This window comes from Momordica charantia (genome assembly GCF_013281855.1).
Source record: "Momordica charantia cultivar OHB3-1 chromosome 5 unlocalized genomic scaffold, Mcharantia_2.0 BLBB01000005.1, whole genome shotgun sequence".
NCBI classification, from domain to species: Eukaryota; Viridiplantae; Streptophyta; class Magnoliopsida; order Cucurbitales; family Cucurbitaceae; genus Momordica; species Momordica charantia.
In genome coordinates, this window is record NW_028275163.1 from 24,127,028 (window position 1) to 24,153,476 (window position 26,449).

Here is a 26,449-nt window from a genome sequence, read left to right on the forward strand (position 1 = left end):
GAATGAAGTTTTTGTCACAAAAGAATAACTCAAAATACAGGGGTTGAAGTGGAATACAAGATCGAAATTATACGAACATTCAAGGACCTTTTAGCAACAAAACTGCTGCTTCACTTTCCTCAATTTATTGACCGGTTTGGTTAATTAGCGCCAACACGAGAAAAGAAACCAGAGAAGTTAAACCCTAAACTAAACCACTTGCTGTCATTGAAATCGAAGATGGACAAGAGCATGCTTGCCGATTTAGATGGTCTTCCTGATGAAGATAAGCTCAAAATGGCCTCCATGATCGACCAGCTCCAGATCCGAGACAGGTTTGATTCATATATCTGAAAACTTTCTTGAATTTTGAACAGAGATTAATTTGTTGAACTGTTCTCTTATTATGAATGTTATTTTGTCTCTTTAATTGTTGCGTCAAGGTAGAAATTAGTAACTGGAATGAGTATCAGAGCGTTGAATTGAGAGAATGTTGATATTTTCCGGATTTATATACACTTGTCCGATTCGTTGGGTGTTGTACGTTTCTCTTTCATTTGTTTGATTATTTTTCTCTACTCTTTATGTTTCAAGTTTGGTAAAAAAAATGTTTGAAGTGCACTTGGATATCTTTAAATGGACAATTGTATGGCGATGGAGAAATACATTGTGGAACGTCAATGTATGGGTGAGAATGTGAAATTAGGTTTTGGGTTATTTGTTATTATGGTTCAAACCAGAATGAGAGCTTCTAGCACTGTACCATAGCTTCGAAGTTATTACATGACATACTCTAAGAAAGATCCAGCGACTTGAGTTTCCACCTTCTGATTCTAGGAGCTCGTTTTCTCTTCCTGCTCCTGTTTTTTTTTTGGAATAATTTGATTACATTTTGGTGAGGTTCTGAGACCAGATAGTATCATTTTTTTTCCTCATTTTAATAATTGTGGGTTTGTAAGAGTTTGGAATCTCTTGGTCATATTGGCTTAGAGTTCTCAAGTTCGAACTTTCCGGTGAGTTTAATACAAAAACCCTTAATGTCTCCCGGGTCTGGGTTTTGGGGCAGGTGTGGGTGCACCTGGGTATGGGGGAGCAAAACTTCCACTCCCAGTTATCAAAATAAATAAATAAACAATCGTGGTACGTACGATGTCATTAATTGATTCAGAGACCTGTGCTCCCTGGACACAGGACCTCAGATTTCACACCTCCTAGCACCCCAAATCCTCAACCAACAGGACCACCCCTTCAGGGGTTTGATGGTATCATTTTTTATACAGTTTGTATGTTCCAAAATTTTAGAGCTGATCAAGGCAATATCTCAACGGAACTACTGTTTCCGTCTGAATATAGTCCAGAAAAGGGAACTGATGAAGTATTTTGGAGTTATCTTGATTTGATTTGGGATGAATGTAATTTTCCAAGTTGATGAAGGAGACCATTTATAATTTATATTCTAAAGACTGCACAAGACTACTATACAGCAAAGGCAGATTTTTACTTCCAGTCTAATTTGTGTTGATGTGTAATTTTCCTTCTTTTTATGGCTTTATTCTAATCTGGTTTCAGTGCTTTAAATTGCTGCATAAGACATAATCAAGTATCATCACCATAATCAGAATACATTCAGAGTGATAACTGTTTGCCTTCAAATACAATGCAGTCTGAGAATGTACAACTCATTGGTCGAGAGATGCTTTACAGATTGCATAGACAACTTTCAGCGAAAGTCCTTAACTAAGCAAGAGGAAACATGTGTACGTAGGTGTGCCGAGAAGTTCTTGAAACACTCAATGCGCGTTGGCATGAGATTTGCCGAGCTCAACCAAGGAGCTGCTACCTCAGATTAGGGTCACATCAGAGGACACCCAGATATGATTCTTGAGACCTTCAGTTCTTTAACGTCTGGATTTATAGTATGTTTCTTTAACTTGTAATTTGATTAATCCTTGATTTATATTGAAGTTTTAGTAGCAGACTTTCAATAAATGTCAGAAATTCCATATCCATCAGGATGATAAGATATTTACTCAACCATGTAGCCGTACATTTGAAGCTGGTTTAACTTAAAAAGTTTTTTGCTTTTTTTTGGTACTATGCCCTTTTCTTCATCCTAATAACCATTGATAGAAAATGATTGAAGATCAAATCTTCATCAGTTGGATGAACAGCAATTAGTTGAGTTTGTTTGGTAGAGGCTTCGGATAGACGCACTTCCATGTTCCAATATCTAATCTAATCAAATCAACTCAGCCTTTTGGCTAAGCCATGATCTTTTTCTACTTATTCTTTTGATTGTATCGTAATTACATGTGAAAATTTGAATCCCTTGCTGTTAATTTGGAAAGATAGTAAGGTTTTAGCCACTGTATTATGTTCAAATTGACTCATTAAGCCTAGCGCTAAATTGTGTTGGATCTTATAATTGCCACAAACTCAGTGAGCCGAAGGATATGCCCAAGTGCAATAAATCATCCATATTATTGGTTTTGATGGAAAATTTTGAATTGACAGCATGGAGATCATACACATTTTCTCTTGAATATCATTATTACATAATCAACAACCTGTTTCCTCTCAATCAATTGATAAATAAATAAATAATCACGATGGATAGTCTTTATTATTTAATTTTGTGATAATTAACATTAATGTTTTTTGATAATATAAAAGAAAGTCATACTTCAAATTTAATTATGATTAGTTTTAATATTGTTATTAGTTTAACGCACAATATCTATTTACACGAATCCGCTTAAAATTCTGGTCATTTATTTCGAATCGGACGGCTCGGAATTGCCCGCGAATCGTCTACCCGCGCATCCGATCCCCAAATTTGTTCGACCTTTAACGCTCGAGATCTGTAGTGCCGTTTGAGGTTTAAACCTCGTTATCTTAACGCCTTTGGACGGAATCGTTAATTGACCGTTAGCCAATAGGGTTTTACTTTAATCTTATTTTATTGTTTTGAAAATCCGACACACGATAGCCCTCGATAACGGTTATTAACGGAGACGTCGGTGGTGAATGGTGATATATATTCGTTATGCACAAAAAATGGACATTTCGCGATTTTTTTTAATTGATAATATAATTTTGATTATTATTATTATATTTGTTTTTCCTTTTACTCTCTCTCGTCTCTACTTTTGTTTCAACGGGCGACGATTTTCGAAACCAAAGAAAACTCTTTGTTTCTCAGGGGACGGAGGTTCCATTGGTGTTGAACTTATTTCATCGCTTCCTTCAGCTCCACTTCGATTCCCGCCACTTCCGTGCGAGAACGGGTATCTTTCTTTGCTCTCAGATATGTGGAATTTGTATTCTAATTCACTTTATTTTCCCCTCAATCTTGGCAACTGTTTGATCATGTGTTGCGTTATTCGCTTAGCCTTCTCTGATTGGGGCAATATTGGCTGAGTTTTTCCCCTTTTCGTGTTTAAAACCCTAAAATTGGGATTTTCCTCGGCCGTTTTCGATCTGATTACGGGTTTTAAGATCTGAGTTTTTGTTGTTTTTTTGTTTTCCGGTTTAGGGGGTGGGTTTTGGAGAACTTGATAGCAGTGGGGTTTTTCGGATTGTTATATTAGTGGGTTACTTTTGGTTTTTCGGTTACAATTTGAGGTAAAATTTATTCTGTAATTAGGATTTTGAATTTTGGAGATGGTTCTAGGAGTAGATGGAAGAGGCGAAACAAGAAGAGTGTTGTCTCGAAAATAAACAATCTACGGCTGCGACGAGTTCCTCTGTATCTGAAGGTAGTGCCAGCGCAACTGCCAAGTCTCCTGGGATGTGTAGTCCAGCATCAACATCTCCTTCTCATCGGTAATTTGGCAAAGCTATTCCACTCGGTGTTTGATTTAGCAATATGCTGCTACTTTTACTAGTGAAGAAACTTTTTTGTTATCAGTTTTTACACATTCTATTAATAACGCTATTCGAATTATATCATTGACTTCCAAATTACTTGAAAAATTCAATGATTTTACACCGCTTTTGATCAGTTCAAAGAAGGTAAAAAATTAAAGCTTAAATGTGTAATTTATTTGACTTCGTAGGAGGACCAGCGGCCCCATTCGTCGAGCTAAGGGTGGTTGGACACCTCAAGAGGTAAGCATGGATTATCCCCCTCTTTTAGCTGCTTGTGTTGCAAAGTTCCTTGTCATGATGGTCATCATCTATACCAGGATTTTCGGACCTGTCAGGCCTAGAAAAAAACTTTATTTTGCATTGGATATAGAATAACTGATTTCCGAAGATCTTAACTTATGAGAACATATATATAATGGGGAGCACTTGTCTTGACTAGCGATGATGACTTCTTTTTCAGGATGAGACATTGAGAAATGCTGTTGCAGCCTTTAAAGGGAAGAATTGGAAGAAAATAGGTTTCTCTCTTTTCCCGTTCCTGTGAAATTCATTTCTAAAAATGAATTTAAACCTTTGGCTTTAGTTGCTGTCTTTATTATATCTGACAAACTGGGATCTTTTCAACTGTTTAGGTAGTCTCGAGGTGTTTAACATGTTCATTTAATTAATAGAAAATATCATATTCAATATTTTTACTCGGGTCTTAAATTTGTTGCCCTTTAGGGAAGGCATTACAAGTTTTTATACTATTGAGTTGATGATGATCTAGCCGGTAGTAACAGAGGTGTACTATTCATGCATTTTGCATGGTGGAAGATTATGAGTTACAGCTGAAAATTTTGTGAAAACGAAATATATAGATTGATACTTGTTGGGCTGATATTTACTTTTAAAAATATATTTTTAGTTAAACTTGAAGAATAATTATTTTTCGTATCATTATAAATGTACCTATGACAAGTGGGTTCCTGATTAGCCCGACCCTGACTCTTATGTATCAGTTATCAGTATGGTCATGTCTTCACTAGTCAGATTTATTGTGCAACTTTGCCAGTTTGATTAACCTCACCTAATAAAATTTGCATGCAGCTGAGTACTTCCATGATAGATCAGAAGTTCAGTGTCTGCATAGATGGCAGAAGGTTCTCAATCCAGATCTTGTTAAAGGGCCATGGACTCAGGAGGTTTTTACTTGGTGTTTTCTTCTTTGGATGCTTTCTGCTCTTGCGAGTATAGTGAGTTTTTATCATTCCATTCTTCGCTTTGTAGGAGGATGATAAAATTATTGAACTGGTATCCAAGTATGGGCCTACCAAATGGTCTTTGATAGCAAAGTCTTTGCCAGGTCGCATAGGGAAACAATGCCGGGAAAGGTATCCCTTTAAAACTACTTTTCTTTAATGCTTGATTGAGTGTCCTATTGAATGAGTGTTTGTTTCTCTGTTTTCTTACCTAAAGGGTTATAAGATTTATTGGTTATGATTTCTGAACTTTTAGCATGGTGTCTGTCTTCATGTTTGGTTCTTTATGAATGAAGAGATGTGGAATTTTATATCTGTTGTAAAGCAATATTCTATTATTTTCAGGTGGCACAATCATTTGAATCCAGATATTAAGAAGGATGCTTGGACATTGGAAGAGGAATTGGCCCTCATGAATGCACATCGGTTACATGGGAACAAATGGGCTGAAATAGCCAGAGTTTTACCTGGAAGGTACTCATTCTTGTTTATTTAACTTAAATACCTCAATGAAAATAAGAAAAAGAAAGAAAAGAGTGATAAACAGAAATAGACACACACAAAAAGGAAAAACGAGTATATGTAGATCTTGTGTTTTGCAGCCTGCCAGCCCCCATCTAATTGAACTTATAAAGCATCTAGTAGTAGTGACATGATCCTCCACTTCTCAGTGTTCATTTGGAAGCGACAGATTTTATGCTGTATTTGAAGATTTTTCTTATTATGCTGAATGAGTGGTAGAAATTTTTTGAAAGATATGTTATATAAATTGGGACATAATATGCAAAACTTTCATTATCAAAAAAGGGAGATACAAAAAGAGTGGGAGATGAGATATCCCACAAGCCAACGAAAGTTACAAAAATGCCTCTCAATTGGCAAAGATTTGTGTCATACCATAGTTTAAAAAAGTTAGTTAGCGAAGTCCACGAAGAGACATAATAAGCATAAATATGAATAATATTTATCACGCAAAGGAAAAAGGATTGTCTTTGCTTTATGGTATTTTTTATCTGCATGACTTGGTTAGAATGATATGGCACATTCCTTCTACAGGACCGACAATGCAATAAAGAACCATTGGAATAGTTCCTTGAAGAAAAAGCTAGATTTCTATTTGGCGACTGGGAAGCTTCCACCAGTTGCAAAAAATAGTTCCCAGAATGGTGCTAGAGATACTACTAGAACTCCACCTACTAAAAACTTCCTTCCTTACTCAAGTAAAGGTTCAGACTCAACTGCCCAAACATCATCAGGTAATACGGACTTCCATAAGTTGGACGAGAGTAGCAAGGACCAGATAGAGTCGTCAGCACCTCCTGATGAAGATATGGTTGCTTCAACAAGTGGTTATTTGAATGAGTCTGCTGATTCCAGACATGTCAAATGCTGGCCGGGACCCTTAAATGTTATGGATCCAAGGTACAGGAAATCTGGGTCAGCACGAAAGAATGGGACTAAGACTCGGGGAGAGTCAGACTATGAGATTAGCAAATTAGATGAAGATAAAGTTACACGAACACCTCTGAGATTAGAATCTCCAAAATATGGTTCATTGTACTATGAGCCACCCCGGTTAGAAAGTCGTGTTCCAGTAGATTCGGAGCTTTTAAGCATGTACATGCATGAGACAAATAATAGTTCAATTACTTCGCCCATTGGTATCTTCACTCCCCCTTGTGTGAAGACCAGAGACTTGAGTCTACACAGTCCAGAGTCAATATTGAGAATTGCAGCTAGAAGTTTTCCCAGCACTCCTTCAATATTACGAAAGAGAAAGACAGAAACTCGAATTTGTCTCCCTCCTAAACAGATGCAGGAAGGGGAGACAGAAACAATCAATAACGTCTCCCAGGAATCTGGTCAAGAAGAAACACTTAATAATAGTGGCAGTATGATGGATTCACCAAATGGAAGCTTATGTGAGAGTCCTAGTAACAACGATCATAGCCCCAGCAGGTCAAACAGTAAGGCTTTCAATGCATCTCCTCCATACCGGTTAATATCCAAGCGAACAGCTATCTCAAAATCCGTGGAAAAGCAACTTGAATTCGCATTTGACAAGGAGATGAACAATCATACTATCAAGTCAGTAGAATCAAATGGGATTTCTTCCAGATAGAGGATTCGCTAGTAAACATAATGATGGCAAAATCTGAACTGTAAGTTATCGAAAATCTTTCTTCTGTCAGTCATATACTCTTTACATTGAAACTTGTCACGGATGTTAATCATGTGCATCTTGTTTTCTTGTTTACATAATTAGGGAAATCCTTGATAACTAATTGATGTTCTGCTTTGTGAATGAAAAATTGTATAGCCAACTATTTTTTTGGGGATCAAAACCTTCAAAATAAGGAAAGATCTTGATGGGCTCGATATGCTTTTAGATGCTATTATTATCAAGTTCAATGCTAATGTTTTCTGTGCTTTATCTATGTCTATTGACACTACAATATTGGTTCTATGAGATATAAAACTAGAACAAAGCAGTTCATCTGACTTTTAAGGATCTTTTAGCACTCAATCTACTTGTCCATTTCACTGTTAAGTTAGCATGATACTTATTAGAAAAGCTTTGTTTGAACTAATTACATCTTTGGCAGGCTGAGCGATGTAATGAAGAATGCTGTCCATATCTTTAGCGTTTCTTGAAGCAGTGACCGGTGACGAAAATCGAATGCTTTGTTCAGAGCCTTCGTACATATATTTCTTAAACTTATTTATTTTACAATTGCAGATAGGCCTAACGTTTTTCCATTTTTTAGTGTCCACGTGAACATGTTTCATTATACACCGACGAGATTCGAATGGCTAGAATTATGGTATTTATGAAATAAAATTTGATTCTTCTAACTTGTAAAAATTCACACTTCAATGAAGAAAAACTTCTACAATTATGAAGGTGCTGTAGTTCGTATCAGATTATCCAGAGGTATTGTTATCCTCTGAGTGTCTACGTCTATCTTTTTTTTTTCCTTTTTTTTTTGGGTGGTTCAAATCTTGATCGTTTATTTATAAAAATTGAAGAAGTTAGAAATCTCTACATTTTTTTTGCACATGCACGGTTACTAAAGTATTGTAATGCTTTCATTGATAAAACATTCGATATGGTCAAGTTCGTACAACACACTAAAAAAGATTTTAATACTAAAATTTTTCCATACTACAATCATTTTTTATTTGCCACGTAGCTAGCTAGCATTTAAGAGTGGCGTAGGATTGATGGAATAAAATAATATATATAATTTATTGATGTATCAAATTGTTACACCTGTCAATTTGAGTATAGTACAACTGATTATGACATCTACGAGTTAAAAACGAGTATAGTTCAATGGTAATTGGCATATATCTTCAATTAAGAGGCTGTAAGTTCAATCTCCCACTCCTACATGTACTAAAAAAAAGACATCTATCTACGACTTAAAAGTAGCGAATTCGAACCTCCACTCCAAATATGTTGTACTAAAAATAAATTTATTCCAACTGTGGTAGTGGAAAATTTACTTTGGTATGTCATGTGCATGCGTGTAAAAACTCATTAAATGATAGCAACTAAAATTTTCTATTTTAGGATTTCATGCAAAATGTTAATGTATGGAATTGATTTTACTATTAGAAAACAAGGGAGAAGCAATGACTGAGCTTTCTTTGTCAGGATTCTTACGAGTTTGAAGCAAGAGATTAAATATTACCTCATAATTTTATTACAATAATATCTCAAATAAAACCATAAAAGGTGTAAAACCATATAAGGATAAAAATATAATTTCACATCTATAGTAACAGATCTTTTTGGTAAAATGTCCACTCCCATTTTATGGTAACAGATTTATTGCTCTTTAGGCACTTAAAATGCTCCCCTAAAACTAGCTGAATCTAACTCTTGTTGCAAAACCATTCTCTTTTTCAATTCACTTTAAAGTAAATATGAGAATTTTTTGTAGACTTTATGATGGTAATCAAATCAGCATGCAATGGCCACATTATCCTCGATTCCTCTCACTGTTATTTCAAAGAAACCCAGGCGAAAAAAATTTCCAGGCTTTTATAAATAATTCTTTAATTTTTTAGACCATGCATCATGTTAACATGATGTAATGTGACAAATAGTGAAAGGAAAGAATAACCATACTCTTAAAAAATTCGAAGAATTTTCAACTAGAAAGGTGGTAGAGAGATAGGGTTCAAATAATAATAATAAAAAAAAAAAGGTGAATGTTAATATTTTACAATAAATATTAACAAATAAAAAGTTGAGTTGGCTAGAAATGCACAATAAATTCCCCTATATACTTTTAGAAGCTTGAATGAGCTGATTTCTAACGTTGGGGTTTAGACTTACAAAAACAGGCAGAACAACTCAGTTTTTTTTCCCCTTTTTGGAGATCTAACCCTTCCATAATAACTGTATGAAGTGATCCCAAATTGTTTCTGCCAAGTAGAAAATGGAACTTACTTCTCAAGCCACCATCCCCCAAATAGAAAGCCAATGGGATTTTATAACCTTTGATTTAGAAATTGAGACAACTTGAAAAGTGAAAACAATGCTTTCCCAATAAAATACATACCGGTAAACCTCCCTATGTACAAACTCACTTTACACACCATCAACTTCAGAACTACCTCCAACCCACTGCTCATGGAAAGGTGATGCAAGCTTTAATATCCTCTGGCTCTGGCTCCAACATGTAAAAATAAAGGGCCATTCCCAACTCTGAAAAGACTCGTGCACGGGAATTCAATCGGACGGGGTTATAGGTTCTTGACAACCAAGAACTACACAACCTAAAATATGAAAACATTATCCAGAAAAATACTGCTTCAGAAGCGAAATCTGTCAAATGAATAGAAGGCCGATCAGAAGCAGAGAAAGAACAGCACATAGTAGCAGAAAAATTGTAGTGAACTGTCAGAAGGCTAAGTTATCTTAATTGTACTTAAAAAGCTCATGAATTCCTTCCTTACAACCCTTCTAGATTTGATATGAAAACAATGACGAACAGTATAGGTAAGCACACAAAAATACATGAAGATGGAATTGAATTTTCATCCATGCTATGTAGATGTCTTAACTAGTAAAGCTATGCTCATATTGGCTCATCCATGCATATGTTAGCTCTATGTTTTGATGATTACAAGGGGGAGAATTTATTGTGAAGAAAATTATTGTTAAGAAAATACAATTACGATCTTTTTAAAACAAAGATTAGAAGTTCAAATTAGCAATTGATCAAGGCCTAAAGGCAAACAACTTACTCAACATAATTCTTTCAAGTAGATTCCCATTCTACATCAGAGTTATATAGAGCTTTCCATGTTCATCATACCTGTATCCGATATCCCTATCAATGCCTCCAGGTGTCAAATAATTCTCTGTTAGGCGAATTTGGACGAGGAATTCAGCACGAACTATAAGACAGGTAAGTACAAAATCTGAACAGTGGGAGTGGCTAAAGGAATTGCCTCAAAATACACTCCTGATTAAATCATGAAGATAGATCCAATCGTAGTCTGGCCTAGAACCTTTGAACTTCGATCAAGGCCATGACAAGCAACCTAAAAACCAAAAACATAATCTAAGAAAGAGAACTAAATAAAATAGACTCGAGCAATTGTTATTCAATACTTATGTTTTTATGGTTTCTATTCTAATTTTCATTAAATACAGAAATTCCCTGCCTCCATAAGTTCATTAGGTTTGAAGTCAAGGAACTTGGTTATGTCGTTAATAGTTGATCTCAATAATTCAAGAGAGGCCTCATTTCAAATATTCAGAACAGAGAGAACTTGTTCGCTTAAAGATAGGGAGGAAAAAACAGAGGAGTTTGTTTTCTTCACCATATACGATAGAGCAGCATAACGCTCCTCATTCAAATACAATGGTTTTCCTCGACGCATTTCAATATCCTGCAGCAATAAAGGAAACTAAAGATTATAGCAGAAGATGAATGAATCCAAAAATAATTGATAAAGGATAGATTCTACGAACATCACATTGCAAATTGCAACAGGAAGCTCATTCTCAACCCCCAGAGAAAGAAAAAGGAAAAGAATCATTCAAATCAACGAGAAGTAAAAATGATAACATTAAGAACGAGTTCATGGAGATGACAATTTACCTCCTCACCAAAAGCATCCAAATAAGGAGATGGCCAAGGAGCCTGACGTGCAGACCTCTGCAGTAGAATTGTGGTCCTCTGTCAAAATAAAGAGGAACCTTATTTAGTTGGACCCATTTTCAGGACAAAGACTATGCAACAAAAAAAAAAGGTTCTCTAAGCACAGGGTTAAAAGACATATTGGCGCACCCTAATCAGCAAAAATACACCAGTGCCAGCAGCACAGATATTTGCATGAGCTTGGCATCCACTTTCCCTTCAGACAAAAAGAATCAAGTTTCAAAACTCATGGCTAACCATAAAGCACGAAGAACAGCGTTATGATATTAGATCCACATAACATCTAAGTCAAATTTGAAAGTAAATGATTTTTTAGAAGGGAAAAAAACCTGCAACAAGATTTCCAGCTTGGAGAACACAGTCTACCACATAGCAGGCATAATGCAGGATCATCAATAACATGTTTGCAGTCAGGGCATCGCTTTTTTATGTATCTGTTGAAGCAGAAAGTTCACTTAGACATAATTCAATTAAAGTTGAAAATAACAGAGAGAAATTGAATAGAAGTTGAAAGACCTCTGCAATAGGTCATGGTAAACATGAGGTAGACGAATTAATTGAAAAGGTACTGCAGGTGTGCAGTGCTTTAGATTTTTAGATCTCTGAAATTCAAATTCTCTATTAAAATGACAAAACCATTTCCAGACCAGTGACCGTGAGGCTTCATCCTTTAGAACAACATCCAGTGGAGGAATCTTGAATATTTTCTCAAGCTTCCCGATTTCATTGAGTTCCAGTGCAATGTTGTCGATCATATCATCCACAGCAAGATATCTTTCCAAAGCAGTCTCTCCATCAAAAATTGGTGCTCGTGCAGAGGAATTTAGAAGTTTCAAAAGCAATGCACATCTCCGAAGATAAGTGAAAGTCAAGCTACGTATCATATCCTTAACATTACAAGATGGCTCTGTATAATCTGAAACAAAATATCGTCGAGCATATTCAGATTCTCCCATAATTTTGCAAATATCAGCAATCAAGCAATCACTAAAACCCATTCCATCTATCTTGCTTTGATACTTCATGCAAGATGCGATTATACCCTGCAACAAATATTTCAGAATTACAAATAGATATTGGACAAACATACTCAAGAATGATATTTTAAATGCCTCAAACATACCTGGGCCACAGAGACTAGGTAGAAGATATGCACAAGGGAAATCAAGGACTCCTTGCATGATAAAAAAGGGCAAGGAAGGCAAAAAAGAACCCACATCACTGATGCGAATGGATCATGGGCAAGAACAGGATCAGAGCCTCGACTCAAGAACTGGATATCAAATTGTGGCAATTCCACCCGAAGACTAGTCAAGATGTGAAGGATACCTGCAATGAAATTGCAACAATCAGAGAACTATAAGATACTTTTTAGAAAGAAAAAATAAAACTATAAGATGAACAGTTGAAGAATATATCTTCACATTTGAAAGATCGTGTACATAAGTAAAGACTCATCATATCTAAAATCTTCAACTAATTAATAAAGGACTCATCCTAAACAGATATTAGATGGATGTTAAGAAAACTTCAACAAGATTCTAGGTATCAATTCAACCCAGTCCCGTAAATGCACACATCCTCAGTGAACCGAGTGAAAGATGGTGATGGGAATAAAATCTAATGTAGGAGTGCCAAAAATAACAACAGAAAATAAAGATGCTTATAGTCCCCAGAATTGTACCTTGTCCACACGAGTCATTAGCATTTTCATTGGACACTCCGGAGCAGATGGAATCTGCAAACCTTTGGATACCACAAAATCTTTGAAGCAAAAGGAGAGAATCCTCACACTTAATACTTTGTATCACTTTTAGCAATAAAGACAATATAAAACCACCAGAAGTTTTAAGCTCCTTATACAATGTATTAAGACCGATATTGGGATTCACATCAGTCTTACTACGAGCAGCAATTTCCATTGATACGAGGGAATACTTGAGAGTGTCCCACATAAGAATTGACGGGTTCACCCTGGTGCAACTTATTGATTTATCCTGCTTCCCAGAAAAATACAACTTGGAGAGAACAAGGGACACAGCTTCAAGATTGCGACTCACTTTCCTATGTCTATGTACAGAAATATCTTTAAGAACTTTATTCTTCCCAACAGCCTTAGCTGTAGATTGCAGGAAAGCCACTGCTTTCTGAACATAAAGTGGATTCACTTCTTCAGTTGATTTGTTAGATTGACCAGAAACATGTGATAAACTCCCAATTGAACTCATTGACGGGTTACCAAACTTTTGAAATTCCCTAGGAAATGCAGGCAAAGTGGAATTTGCAAGACGTCTGCACACTGGGCACAAGAACTCTCCCTGTGTACGTAAAATCAATTTTCATTTAAAAAAAAAATATCACAAGCCATATCGTCATCTTATTCCTTAAGGTCAAAAGAAAGTACTAGTTTATTACACAGTCAAGTACAAGGAAAGCATGAAGAGAAGTTGTGCTGATGATCAGGCTAGGTGTAAACCAAATATCATATAAATACTATCTTGGTCCAAGTATATGAAGGGTTACCCTTATATATATGGTCAGAAACCAAAGGTTAGAAGTTGCTTAATGCTTATTAAGCGCTGCCATAGAAATGGAAGGTTACATTTTGAAATAAAATAGAACTCGATTAACAAGAACCATATAGATGCCTGCTTTCATGGAGAATAAAGATCTGCCATATACATATGATCGAAAGAGAGAATATTTTAAAGTGGAGACTGAAATACTAGACAAAATAAGACAATGGTCATTTTTGGGTGTAAACTTTCTGGCTTCCATTGAGATGGTACCCTGAGTCTCTGATCAGATGATTAAGATACCAAGTTTTGGATTAAGCTGGGTTTTGAACTTCTGATTAAGATGATACTATGATTATGTAACAAACATTTCTGGCTTTTCATTCAAAGAGAAAGGGGAATAAAATACCAAACGAGATATTCATCTACCTGCTCAGGATCAACGATATGCCCTCCTTCAAATACAATTCTTCTAGCAAACCTGAAAGAACAATAGTAGAATACATGTTTGGCATTAAAACATATTGGAACAACTAGAAGCAGATACCAACATTCAATCTAAAAAAATAGGTACATCTTAAGCTTACACGAACAGCTTACAATCTCAAATTTCTAATTATATATCAGTGCAAGGGTATGACAAAGGTAAAAGGCCTCCTTCAGACCTTACCTCGGAAAAGACATCAAATAAATCACACTCATCACTACCTAAGAAGTTCCATCCTGCTCCTTATTGTGTAAAACTTGATAGAGACTAGTACCCTAATACCCCCTCAAGGCTAGAGCTTCTTTCAGGCAATAGAGTATTAATATTGCGCGCCCACACAAATAGCATGATTTTATAATTCTATAAACTGCAACGAAAGATAACCAAAATCAAACAAAACAAGATCTCTATGAAAAAAGTTAATATTGCTGAAAAGAATACCTTTCCTTCAATGAAGATAGGTATCGATCAAGACATCCTTGATGCACAGCATGCCCACAAGAAGAAAGATAAATTCCATCACAATCTACAGGATCAATTTCATTAAATGTGGTAGGCTGCAAAGATTCTACTGGCATGGAAACATTGTGAGCACTTTCAGAAGTTGAATGATTTTCTGCAAGCTCTCTTGATAGAGCAGCTATATATTTTACATGCAGCACCGATTTGGAATCTTCAGTAACTAGACTACTCGCAACTTTAGACAAATTTTCATCCTCGTTTAATTTAGAATGCATATTTTCATGCATTTCTTTTCGAACAGATAAATAAATATCTTCTTCCAGCGTATCAAAGCTGAATATTATCTTTTCCCCTTTAACATTTGATGTACCGGGCACTTGAATGTTTCGTAAAGGAGGAAAATGAGACTTGACAAAATCCAGAAAAGCACCAACTTCCCCCGGTAGTCCATGACTGGCATATTCTTTTACTGCATTCTGAATGAGCTGTGCTAACTGAGGAGATGAAATCCCTCCAGAGGAGGTGCTCAATTCTGATTGATCAAGGTTCCTTCTAGGAATTGAAGAGGCATGTTCATCTCTCCAGTAAGGTTGATCCCATGACACAGTACCTCGATCAATTAAACTCACGAGCTTCGATTTCTTGTGAAGAAACAAATTTTAAATCAGTATCTAAACTCAGGCAAATTATACACAAGAAACCGAAAAAGGGAAACAAAATGAAGTTAAATGAAATGAAAAAATGCTAATCGCTTACTTGCAAAAGAATCAAATAAGAAATAGGAACACTGGAACTAGAATCATGGCAAAGTGAGCAAACAGTTTCAGACTGTTCAGCACTGTCACTGACACTGGGCTTCTCAGATTCTTGCCCAAATTCTGCATCATCCTCCACAGAGGAATCAACACTAGCCAAAAATTTATATTGCTCGGCTCTCATTTTTTCCTGCAGACAATAACCACCCAAGTAATCTATTAAACTGAAGTTCATTTAGTAACAAAAGTAGAATTAACATCATCCCCATATGTGAATGCAACAGAAATTTACCAAGGTAGATGCCTTTTACCATAAAAGGAAAATTAACTTATCACATATGATGCAACTTTAACTTCAACTTAACCCTAACAAGATCAAAATGAAATGAATGCCTTCAAAGTACAAGAGAGTTATCTACCCCAACTGGAGCCCAATATTTTCCCTTGGAAGAAAGTTATAGAAATAAACAAAGAATAGATGCGCAAATAACATCTTACCAATATAGCAGCCTGTCTCTCTCGAGCCTTTGCCTTTAGCTTATCACTATCAGATGTTTCGCTCAGGCTGTTAGGATCACTACTTGGTAGAGATTGTGACAAGTAACCAAGAATTTCGGGTGCATGTTGCCGGATTTTGCCCATGCAACGAGAATCGATCTCTGAAAATTTCTTCAACAAGCTTTCAACCAGAGAGGATAGGTTGCAACTGCCAGCCTCCAACAAATTTTCTCGACCTTCCTTCTTGTGCATTTTCATTAGTAAAATAAGAAGAGATAACAAGCTTTGTCTGCCCAAACCATAAGTCAAACCCTCATCAACCTCTTCATCAGCAAAAAGAAGCAAGGGAATAGAATCTTCAGAGCAAAATGATTGATCACTTGATTCCTTCCGCTGAAAACAAATGTCTAATGCCAATGCAAGTAAGTGCAGTGCAGTTAACAGAACACTATCCGGGGCACGTGATTTAGTTGATTTATCAGTAAAAACAGAATAAAATAGCACAGCACGAATAATTTGAAGGACCGCTTTACAAGTAGCTATCCTGGCCAATCCTCTAAAAGGAGGATAGATTTTAGTCCATTTAGGCAGCTGTGATGTTAAAGCAGAGGCACCACATGACCTTAGATATCGTTCTTCAGCAATCTGCAGATCCCGTAAACTCCAACGAGGGTGGTACAAGTCCAATTCTTTCCAATACTTCCAACGTAAAGAATACATTCCCTGCGACAAGTTTATACTTTAAGAAATAATAATTAACCAAATATTACAACAAAGAATCCAAACTGGAAGAGCATAACCTGATTAAATCCAGAGGGATTGGAATACACAGCAATTGTATCTAAAATTTCCTGTAGCTGATGACACTTGGAAAGATCACGGGGGAGTGCTTTCACCAATTGACTATGAGTAGCATCTCCAATTGCTAACTTGTAAATCAACTCTCTTTTTAAACTTTCAGCTACTGTAAGTCCACAAAATCTCCTTTCGTTGACTACTTGTATGATTAATGTGAGCATCTCTTGCACTAAAATAGGCTCATACCTGAAGAACAATCGTTTTATATTTTATATGAAAATTTGCAAAATAAAACAATTATTTCTGAATGGGACCGTTGTACTATATGTAGTTAACATCATTTCAAGTTCACTCCCAACCGTTAAGTCTTTTTTTCAAATATAATAATCTATACCCGCATAAGTTGACGAATAATAAAAATTAACCCAATTCATGATGTGGGTGGGTCTCAAATAAATATCACGTCTACAGAACTTACTCTTTGATTCCATACAAATCCATACTACCACACTCATACTGCGATGTTCCATCAGCAAGAGGGGAGTGTTTAGCCGGAAATAAATACCTCATGGAGAGTGATTCAAATTCCAAAGAGGGGTATTATAGATTTTAATTGCACTTCTATGAAAAGTAATTCTTGTCAAACGTATTATGATGAGTATCATTAATTTTTCTGTATATGAAGGAATATCTGTACTGCTCAATATAAAGGAAGGAAATGGTAGTGTTGGGGGTGGGTGGAAATTAGGAAAGGAATTAGTTTCCTTGTCAACAAAAGAAAAATATAACTATATATAGATGGATAGGTAGATGTTATAACCAGCAATGTGTACCGCATTAAACAAGGGTTAAGTTGCATTTATCCCTTTTTTAAAAAAGAACAATTACTTGCCAAGTCAAAGAAATAGATGAGTACATACTCACTAGGGCGTTCAACATTTAGGGAAAGATAGTCCAACAGCCGAAAGCGTTCTAAAATTCTACTGATGTAAAGTTCGGGTGGAGCCATTGCTGCACAGCACTGCAACAGAAAGAGATCAAGCTCCAGACATTGTTCTGACCTGTTATGAAGCCATTAAAATAGCAGCAAGTTTCCTTACACCATGTGAAAATGAGAAAGATAGAATATAAGTCCTTTATTCCCCAAAAGTTTAACTTACCAGCGGATCGATCGATACAACTCACAAGATAATAGGGCTGCATCTCCATTTCTCCGCCACATTCCAGCATTAACCTCAGCACAAAAAACTTTAATGCGTAGAGGATGCTCCATAACAAATGCAGAAAAACCATACGGGTGGTAGTCTGTAAGAACACTTTTAAAGAAGTCCACATATTCAAATGACAAATTTGAGGAACTAGCACCTGTTGCACTTGGCACCACAGATTCACTAAAACTGCTTCTCAATGCCTTCTGTAATAGCAAAGAAAGCAGTCGATGTAATGGGATGTGAATGGATATGTCCTGTGAGCTAACATCATAAACTATGTTTGGCCAAGCAGAGAAGCTTAGAAAATGTAGTGCGTCAGTCTCCATGGCATAGTCCTCAACAGTAACTGTATCATTGGTCACATCCATCAACTGGTTGTCCTCTCCAAGGCTTACACCATGCTCATTGTCAATACTCATCTGAAGGCCACTGTATATACGTGAGGAATATTGCCTGTTATGGTCTTTGCTTTTTCCGGCAACCTTCTCAAAAATAAATTTACCCTTTTCCACCTTAGATGATATTTTTCTCGATTCCAGTGCAGAAGGTTTTCTCAGTGAATAAACTTTGCAACTAGAGGCCATGCTAGCGTTCTCAGCAAACATGTTTGGAAAACCTCCAAGTGCATTTTCAGTTCCCAACCAACTATCAATAACCTTCAAGCACTCATAAGTCAGCCACATAATAGTCGATGAAATTGTATCTGAACAAACTTCATCAACTCTTGATGCAGAAGTGACTGTACTACTCCTACCAAATACATTACATGCAGCACTTTCTTGTGATAGACGACCTACTTTAGCATGTCTAATGCTGTCCATGTCATCTGGATTCTGCTTGAATGCGTGGAAAGACATTGCATCAGCTGTCTCTTCACTGCTACTACTACTACTAGCAGCAGAAAATGCTTCATTCACCAATAGAGTGTGAATGTTGGCAACAGAATGATCTAAACCAAAAGGTAGATGGACATTTTCATTTTCTTCTTCTATATGAAGGCCTGTTTCTCTCTTCTGAGGGTCCATTCCTTGCACAAAAGTCAGTAATCTCAACCAAGTTCTTAGGATATCCTGCTGCTCATAGATTACATATCTGGGCACTACAGCATGACTCATAACAAACCTAATATCTTCAACTACACGAATGGTGGTTTCATACAGATTACTCCACTTTATAACCTATATACAGGAAATGAAAAAATATAAGAAACCATATTAGCAGAAGCTTGACCAAAAATAGAACTAATATAAAATTATTGTTGTTAAATGAAGTCTTCATGGGGCATATTTGTCAATGACTTCATCAGCATTAAAATTTTTAATTGTATTTTATTGTCTGTGTGTACATCAAGTGCACACTACACATTTTTCTACTAATATGACACATTAATTGCATGTAGAATAACATAAGAATTTACTGGATGCTTGGAGCTAAAAAATAAGCAAGGATGCTTTACCTGCAAGCGACCATCTTCACTTACACAAGAAATGAAAATATCTTCTAAACATCCCAAGAGAATGGATAATAAGTTCATTTCCTCCACCAAACGAGGAGTAAGTGTTGGTACAGTGAATATTTGCACTGAGAAAGTTGGCAATAGTGGGTACTTTTTAAGAGCATGATCGCTACCTTCTTCGATCGCTTCGCTGATGACAGTAGGGTAATAATTCAAAAAAACTTTTGCAAATTCATATTTAAATATAGGTTCTCCCAGCAGTTTAAGAAGTAACTCGTGTACTTTCTTCACTACGATATCAGTTAGCAGTCTCTCTAACCTCACCAAAATATCCAAGAAGCCAGCTAAAGAAATCACCCTCTTTGAAACAAAGCTGAGTAAGCTTTCACTGTATTTGCAGAAGTCTAAAAGCATCTCAACCACAGCAAATGTTAACTCATTTGCAACCTTTTTATGCTCCATAACACGGTCACTTAATTTAGGGTCTTCCACACTAATATCTTCTGCAGACAAGAGTTTGTTTTTCCAAGAAGTGAAGAGTGCATCAAGTATAGGCCCTACAGATTCAACAAATTCCTCTGGAAGTGGTTGTATCCGTTCTGCACCTTTATGCTTTGAGCAAAACCCCTCCCGCTTCCATGCTGTCACATCACCACAATCACAGCAGCCACCACCTGTGTAAATTATTGAGTAATCGTGGTCCTTGTGATTCCCACTCTGAAAGCAAGGGACGCAAATTGCACAAGTTGGGTCATGTTCACAAGTTCGGCACCTGTAAGCTATATCATTATGTCCCCAAACAGCACCACATACACCACGCTGACCAAAACTCATTTTTGACAGGTTCTTCAGAGCAAAGGTTGGTTCACCTTCGAACATCAACCACTGTAACCACACCATGCTTTCACGAAATTGATTTTTCATGGTTGGGCCAGCCACGGATTTCTTGGAGCCTGCTTTAGCATCTCGAATAACTTCTGCCACTTCAACATCAGTAGGCAAAATTGCAGATACCAGCTGCGGTATAAGAATCTTGTTGTCTTTGACAAAAGAAACTAAACCAGGTTGAAGTTGATCCAAAAGCTCCTCAGGAACTCCAAGTAAAGCAAGCCGCTAATAAGCAAAGGAATCAAAATTATGAACAAATAGACCGAGTTGATATTTGATAACCAGAATTTGATCGAGGCATATGCTGACGAGAGTAGAAACACTACCTCAATTCCAAGTCGAAATTGAACAGAAACTCCAATTACAGAAATGAAAAACGCGTTTACATATTAAAGACACCAACAGACAAATACAGCCATTTCCTCAAACAGGAATAACTAAAAAGAATACCTCCAGAAACTGCTCGCTTGATGGACAGCAAAGTACACGGGATTAAGAAGAACAACCCCTATCTAAATCAACAGTGAGTGTGAATGCAATGCAAAAATAGAAAACGGGGAAAAGAGAATCGCATACCCTCACAATTCGATCACGTGGCTTGAGCGGCGCAGATTCTGAAGGGGAACCAATATTCATATCATCCATTCTCCGGGAGCGCCAATACGGCACCAGCCAGTCAGCGCAACAAAAACAGCGCCGTAACCGAAAGGTTGTACTCCCCAGGTTTCAACTCCAGTCAAGAACTACTCGATAAAAATTCCGAAACCCTAAAATTCAATTCTCCAATTCGTCCCGTCTCGATCATTCAATCCCGGAGCAGTGAATTTCACCACTGAGATTGTCTTCTTTATCCCCCTCCCCTCCCAGAAAAGAGGACGGTTCACCAAATTTCGGGAACACGATCACCATGAAGAAAATTAACCATCGTCCACAAAAAGTCCATCGAGAAAGGCAAGTAATTTATGAATTTTTGCGTCCTAACTCGTTGAAATTATGACAGAAAAATGCAGAAAACCCTTCGGATGGAAGTATTTGATCGTATCTTCTTCGGTTGCGTAACAATTGTTCCTTTTTTTCTTTTTTTATTTTATTTTTTAATTAAGTTCATATTTAGTCTCACACATTTCGTAGAGTCGGTGAAAGTGTTTTAAAATGCTCTCCTTCTTAACAGGCCAGGCCCATTTCACATGTGCTCTTGCCTGGGCCACCTCAATAAAATTTCTTTTATTATTATTTTTTTCACACCCTTTTGGAAACAAAAAAAAAATAGCATTAATCCACAAAAAACCTATTATTATATCAAAAGTAGATGATTCAATTCTTCCCCTACTACTCTTTAACTAAAAAGATACTATTACTTTTAAAATTGAGAAAATTTCCAATACTATCATATAATAGTTACTACTTTTATTTATGGTATGTAAGTATTATGGTATTTTATGGTAAATTGCAATTGACTTAAGGACTCGTTTAGTAACATTTCCGTTTCTTGTTTCTCGTTTCCATATTTATTAAGAAATCTAAGTATTTTTCAACTAACTTTATTTATTGTTTTTTCCTTTTTTGATAATATTTTCATAATTGTATAGAACTTTTGGAACTAGTTTCTCATTTCCAATTTATTCAGAAACATAAATAAAAAGAATATTTTATCATAATTGAACTCTTGGATGTTGGACCATGCAATACATTTTTCTTCATTAAAAATAAAGAAACAGAAACAAGAAACATGAACGTTACCAAACGAACCCTTATATTCTCGTTGGGAAGCTACCTCAAAAGCAATTTTCAACAATTTCCTTTAACATCTACTTCCCTCAAATTTTCATGTTTTTCACAATTCTAAAAATAAAATTTCTAATGTATCTACCTTCTTTGGTTTACATGTATATTTTTTTAATGCTTTGACGGTAAGTTCTTAAAATATTTAAAATTCTACAAAATATGTGAACACAAATTAATAACCTATTTGGTCTATCATTTGTTAAAATGTCTACGGTTGGATAATGCGAATACCAAACAAAAAAAAAATTTACCACATTTGAAAATAAAAATTAAGAAAAGAAAAACCCTTAAACAACACTATTCGTACTTCTACAACTATTTCCTCCCTTCGAATTTTTTATCTGATTAAAAACAAACAGATATTTATGTAAATATATATTGTTTTTAATTACAAAAACAATGTATTTATTTTTAATATTTGTAATGAAATTAAAATCATGATTTTCTAAATCCAACATACTTTATTAATTTGCTTTTTTCACGTCACCTAACAATGTATTAATTATCTTAATAGAAAGCAATATTTATATTTTTAAAATTACATAATGAAAGTGGTCGTAATGTTACTTATTTAGTTTAATACGGATTGTTGTTTAATTGACTTCTGACTTATTCAAATTGTTTTAATACATTATAACATGGATCATTTAGATTATTAGCTTGTTTTCAATCAACAATACAACGACTTTATTGTAGACTTGCATTTTATTTCAATAGCAAAATAAAATTTAAGGAATCTGGCAATGGTTTTGTATATTAAATAAATGACATTGATTGACTAGTTGATTTTTCTACAAAGCAGAAAGGTGGGTAGAATTATTATTAAAAAAAAAGGTGGGTAGAATTAAAATACCAAACTATAATTTTTGTTTTTAATATTTTACAAAGTTAGTTGAACAGTCTTTCGACGTTGTACTGTGACTTGTTCCATATATATTATCTAGATCTGTACTGTATTAAATAATTATTTTTTAGAAGTTGATATAATTAATTATGAAAGCATGAGACTGACCTACATTTGGAAAATACAATACAACAGAGTTCAGATTTTTCTAGACTAACAAAATCTGCTAAAGAAGATTAATCTATTGTAACAAAGTAAGGTAAAACAGGATTAATCTATTGAGTTTATCTAGAATTTCAAACAAAGGTAAATGCATCCATCTTCATCGATTTTCTTTTTCTCAAATTCAATAATTAAAAGAGTGGTGATGGAGTAATTAATATTTGCAATAATAATTCGTCCTTTATCCATCAAGCTATTTTCAAATGATATTAAGTAAAAAACGAAGCTGTCAAATTTGAACACAATTTAAAAGAAAAAAAAAATACTTCATTAAAAGAAACATATTATTGCCGATCTAAGAATAACTAAACTAAATTTAAGACATATATCAACAATTAAAATATTGTAAGTTCAAATTTCAACCCTATAGATTGTTCAATTGAGAAAGGTTGGTATTTCCTTTCTGCACCGATGGACCAAGGCCTTTGTCTATCACCCGAATGTTACCACATAGGTTACACTATCATCTCTTTTATCATCCTTACCAGCATAAAAAATCTTCTCCCAATACTTTGTAACTTTATATTATAAAGTAGAAAGTGAACTAAAAATAAAACTAAAACCTGATTTTGATAACCACTTTAATTATTTGTTTAGGTTGTTTTTCAATTTATAAATTATTTTGTTTTCTAATATACTATTTAAAAAAAATAATATAGCTTTTTGTTTATAAAATTTGGCCTATAATTCACTTAGCTTTAATAAAGGTAGAAATGACAAAAAAAAACTGTGAAAAAACATAATAGAAAATTGAAAACTAAAAACAAAATGATACCGAAATTGCTAGACGTAATAAATCTTTGAATGAGCTAGGTAATTAATTGGCAAAATCAAAATACTTTGACATTTTGCTTCTAAGAATATATAAACACATAGAGAATACAGAAGACCATTGGATGCAGAGTTTCAGATATGTCAATAGATACAAAATGGAAGTAAAAATATGAAAAGAGTAACTGAAAAAGGAATGATTTCGCTTTCCCATGAAGAAAAACAAGAGCCAATTACAAAACTTAAAACTGTGCTTGGTTGGTCTCTCACCTCCCACCGGACTCACTAATTCTGGTTCTGCAACCCATATGCTCAAGAAACTTAGTAAGGCTCAAGTGTTTTGCAGCCCATTGCTCAGCCAACTTCTGTTCTTTAGCCTCTGCATCTTTCCTCAATCCTGCCAATTGCTCCTTGTACTCAGCTTCAATCCTCTCCAATGCAATCTTCTCCTCTTCTTTAAGAGCCTTCACCTTCCCTTCAACCTCCTCCATCTTCTGCCGAGTCCGGGACGCCTTCTCCGACTCCAACTGCAACTCCAGTCTCCTTAACCTCCACGCGGCTTCCTTCTTGTGCGCTGCCCAAGCACGGTGGCCTTCGTCCAATTCTCGGCAGCATTCGATGAGCTCGGAGGCGAAGAGGCTTCCACCGCACGTCGGTATCGACATTTGAGGCGCCAAATTGCCCAACAAAAGAGGCATGTTTTCTGGGATTCTCTCTGGCTGCTGCAGCCAGGGGATCGGGGAGTAGGCTGGAACAGTGGGGGAAGAGAGGGTTAAGGTGACGGACGGGGAGGGTGGCCGGAGCGAAGAGCCGCCGTTGGAGTTGGACAGCCATGGAGGAAGAGATGGTGGTGGAGTGGATGAATCAGTTTGAAGAAAGCCCCCATTGGAAGTGGCCATGGGATAAGGTTTAAACAGGCTGATAACTTGGTTTCAAAGTAAGATTTCTATTCTTCCACAATTTCTAAGCATCTCCGTACTCGATGCTGAATTAAATCCTCCAAGGACCAACCAAACTTTATTATATTATATGCATCAGCCTCTTTTATGGCATCTCTGAAAGGATTGCAAGATTATTGCATATAAGAAGATGACAAAATAAAAACAAATTCAGGAAAAGGAAAGACTAAACAACAAACAACTATATACAATGCAACAAAGCTTTGACATAGTGGCAACAAACTAACTTTCTGGGCTCTGCCCATTTACCTTTGTGCCATCAAGATACAGCATACGAGTTTTAACTTCAACCTCAACCAAACAACAAACCAGACAACATAGGACTATGAACAGCCATGGAAACAGGGAGGCCCCAGCAAGGTAACAATGCAAGAAAACAGGGGTTCAATAACAAAACAAAAAATCAAGTTACTGTTTTTAGTTCTCAAATTTTGGTTTAGAGACGAGAAAAGGTTCACCAGATGAAACCCATTTGAAACATAAAAGGGCAAGCATCAATCACGGCACGTTACTTCACATAGAGCTTTATACAAACATATTGTGTGCAACCGAAACGAAGTTGAAACAAAACGGGGGACCCAGAATTCTCCTTCAAGGTTAGAAACAGAGATATGAAAGATGAAAGGCAGAAGAGGGTGGAGAGCTTACAGTGGAAGAGAGAGCCTCCTCAGCGAAACAAACCCAATTCAGAAGAAACCCAGTGCAGAGAGAGAAGAGAAGTATGGAGAGAGAGAGAGAGAGAGAAGGGGGCCAGGGGGGGAATGGGTAGAAGAAGGGGCCAAAGGGGGGAGATAATGAAGTGGGGAAAGGAGTAAGGAAGAGAACAGTGGGTGTTTCCACTCGGCCACAGCCCCCAGCATTAGGTTTCGTTTAGTCACTGTTCCATATATATGAATAAAGCCAGAGGGGACGATGGAGACAGAGCGAAACAGCTGAGGAGCAGAGAAAGACAGAGAAAGAGAGAGAGAGAGTGGGTGTTGCTTCGCATTTAATGCTCTACAGAGAAAGGTTTGAGCTCGGTTTCAGCGCTTAACTTGCGCCACTCCACTCCCCTCCCCCTCATTTACTTCAACTATCCGTATCAAAATTCCTCATCAAACTTCAAATATAATATAATTCTTTTTCTTTTTTTAGTTCAACCTCTCTTTCTTTTTCTTTTTTGGTTAGTTGAGCTATAAGTATTTCTTCAATGACGTGATAAAATATTTGTTTATTTTGGATATAAAGTTCACGATTTTATAATTTCATTCAAGATGCTTTATACAAACCTGTTTTTTTTTTTTTTTTTTTGCAAAAATGGGGGTTTTGGTATCAGCAACGCCTTCTAATTTTTCTCAGAGGCTTTTGGAATGTGTAATGGGAGATTTGCCTTCCATTGTTGTCCAAGTGACTTAATTTAATTTAACTCTATTACTTTAAATATATATATATATATATAGATACATACCATGGATCATTCCATTGTCTAGCCATGGTGAGACTTCTTCCCCTACAAACAAAGTACCATCGAGTCTCTCCTTAA

The 26,449-nt window shown here is 36.0% G+C and overlaps 4 protein-coding genes across 10 annotated transcripts; 2 read left to right on the forward strand and 2 right to left on the reverse strand.

Moving 5' to 3' along the window:
* The first annotated feature begins 135 nt into the window (after positions 1 to 135).
* LOC111014962 (mitochondrial import inner membrane translocase subunit Tim9) lies at positions 136 to 2,076 on the forward strand. The gene is made up of 2 exons (XM_022289843.2): positions 136 to 314; positions 1,643 to 2,076. The coding sequence occupies exons 1-2, from the start codon at positions 220 to 222 to the stop codon at positions 1,827 to 1,829; spliced, it is 282 nt and encodes a 93-aa protein (XP_022145535.1). The 5' UTR covers positions 136 to 219; the 3' UTR covers positions 1,830 to 2,076.
* Positions 2,077 to 3,057: 981 nt separating this feature from the next.
* MYB3R-5 (myb domain protein 3r-5) lies at positions 3,058 to 8,013 on the forward strand. Of its 3 annotated transcripts, none has more exons than XM_022290042.2 (9): positions 3,058 to 3,266; positions 3,626 to 3,804; positions 4,038 to 4,089; positions 4,310 to 4,367; positions 4,939 to 5,033; positions 5,119 to 5,222; positions 5,436 to 5,564; positions 6,147 to 7,252; positions 7,697 to 8,013. In XM_022290042.2, the coding sequence occupies exons 2-8, from the start codon at positions 3,659 to 3,661 to the stop codon at positions 7,210 to 7,212; spliced, it is 1,650 nt and encodes a 549-aa protein (XP_022145734.1). In that variant the 5' UTR covers positions 3,058 to 3,266; positions 3,626 to 3,658; the 3' UTR covers positions 7,213 to 7,252; positions 7,697 to 8,013. The 3 variants fall into 3 exon arrangements, with proteins under 3 accessions (XP_022145734.1, XP_087980172.1, XP_022145733.1); XM_088124046.1 differs by having other exon boundaries at positions 3,659 to 3,804; XM_022290041.2 differs by having other exon boundaries at positions 3,059 to 3,266; positions 3,653 to 3,804.
* Positions 8,014 to 9,266: 1,253 nt separating this feature from the next.
* PRT6 (proteolysis 6) lies at positions 9,267 to 21,437 on the reverse strand. 4 transcript variants are annotated; one of them, XM_022289888.2, is made up of 18 exons: positions 20,923 to 21,437; positions 19,459 to 20,571; positions 17,952 to 19,180; positions 17,712 to 17,852; positions 16,794 to 17,037; positions 15,994 to 16,716; positions 15,497 to 15,685; positions 14,720 to 15,381; positions 14,221 to 14,272; positions 12,960 to 13,593; positions 12,399 to 12,604; positions 11,792 to 12,318; positions 11,605 to 11,709; positions 11,405 to 11,471; positions 11,216 to 11,293; positions 10,935 to 11,003; positions 10,424 to 10,652; positions 9,267 to 9,881 (listed from the first exon to the last, which is right to left on the reverse strand). In XM_022289888.2, the coding sequence occupies exons 1-17, from the start codon at positions 20,989 to 20,991 to the stop codon at positions 10,578 to 10,580; spliced, it is 6,183 nt and encodes a 2,060-aa protein (XP_022145580.1). In that variant the 5' UTR covers positions 20,992 to 21,437; the 3' UTR covers positions 9,267 to 9,881; positions 10,424 to 10,577. The 4 variants fall into 4 exon arrangements, with proteins under 4 accessions (XP_022145580.1, XP_022145578.1, XP_087980170.1 ...); XM_022289886.2 differs by having other exon boundaries at positions 9,267 to 9,930; XM_088124044.1 differs by having other exon boundaries at positions 10,353 to 10,652.
* A 2,577-nt stretch (positions 21,438 to 24,014) lies between these two features.
* LOC111015078 (transcription factor AS1) lies at positions 24,015 to 25,922 on the reverse strand. 2 transcript variants are annotated; one of them, XM_088124063.1, is made up of 2 exons: positions 25,576 to 25,922; positions 24,015 to 25,023 (listed from the first exon to the last, which is right to left on the reverse strand). In XM_088124063.1, the coding sequence occupies exon 2, from the start codon at positions 24,865 to 24,867 to the stop codon at positions 24,235 to 24,237; it is 633 nt and encodes a 210-aa protein (XP_087980189.1). In that variant the 5' UTR covers positions 24,868 to 25,023; positions 25,576 to 25,922; the 3' UTR covers positions 24,015 to 24,234. The 2 variants fall into 2 exon arrangements, with proteins under 2 accessions (XP_087980189.1, XP_087980190.1); XM_088124064.1 differs by lacking the exon at positions 25,576 to 25,922 and adding an exon at positions 25,177 to 25,561.
* Positions 25,923 to 26,449: the final 527 nt, after the last annotated feature.

Coding starts and splice junctions, on each gene's coding strand:
- LOC111014962 (XM_022289843.2), top strand. CDS start 220: ATGGACAAGAGCATGCTTGCCGATTTAGATGGTCTTCCTGATGAAGAT. Junction 315..1,642: donor CAGCTCCAGATCCGAGACAG/GTTTGATTCATA, acceptor AATACAATGCAG/TCTGAGAATGTACAACTCAT.
- MYB3R-5 (XM_022290042.2), top strand. CDS start 3,659: ATGGAAGAGGCGAAACAAGAAGAGTGTTGTCTCGAAAATAAACAATCT. Junction 3,805..4,037: donor TCAACATCTCCTTCTCATCG/GTAATTTGGCAA, acceptor TTGACTTCGTAG/GAGGACCAGCGGCCCCATTC. Junction 4,368..4,938: donor GAAGAATTGGAAGAAAATAG/GTTTCTCTCTTT, acceptor ATTTGCATGCAG/CTGAGTACTTCCATGATAGA.
- PRT6 (XM_022289888.2), bottom strand. CDS start 20,991: ATGGATGATATGAATATTGGTTCCCCTTCAGAATCTGCGCCGCTCAAG. Junction 11,004..11,215: donor TGGATGCTTTTGGTGAGGAG/GTAAATTGTCAT, acceptor TTATTGCTGCAG/GATATTGAAATGCGTCGAGG. Junction 10,653..10,934: donor ATGCTGCTCTATCGTATATG/GTGAAGAAAACA, acceptor TTTGGTTTTTAG/GTTGCTTGTCATGGCCTTGA.
- LOC111015078 (XM_088124063.1), bottom strand. CDS start 24,867: ATGGCCACTTCCAATGGGGGCTTTCTTCAAACTGATTCATCCACTCCA.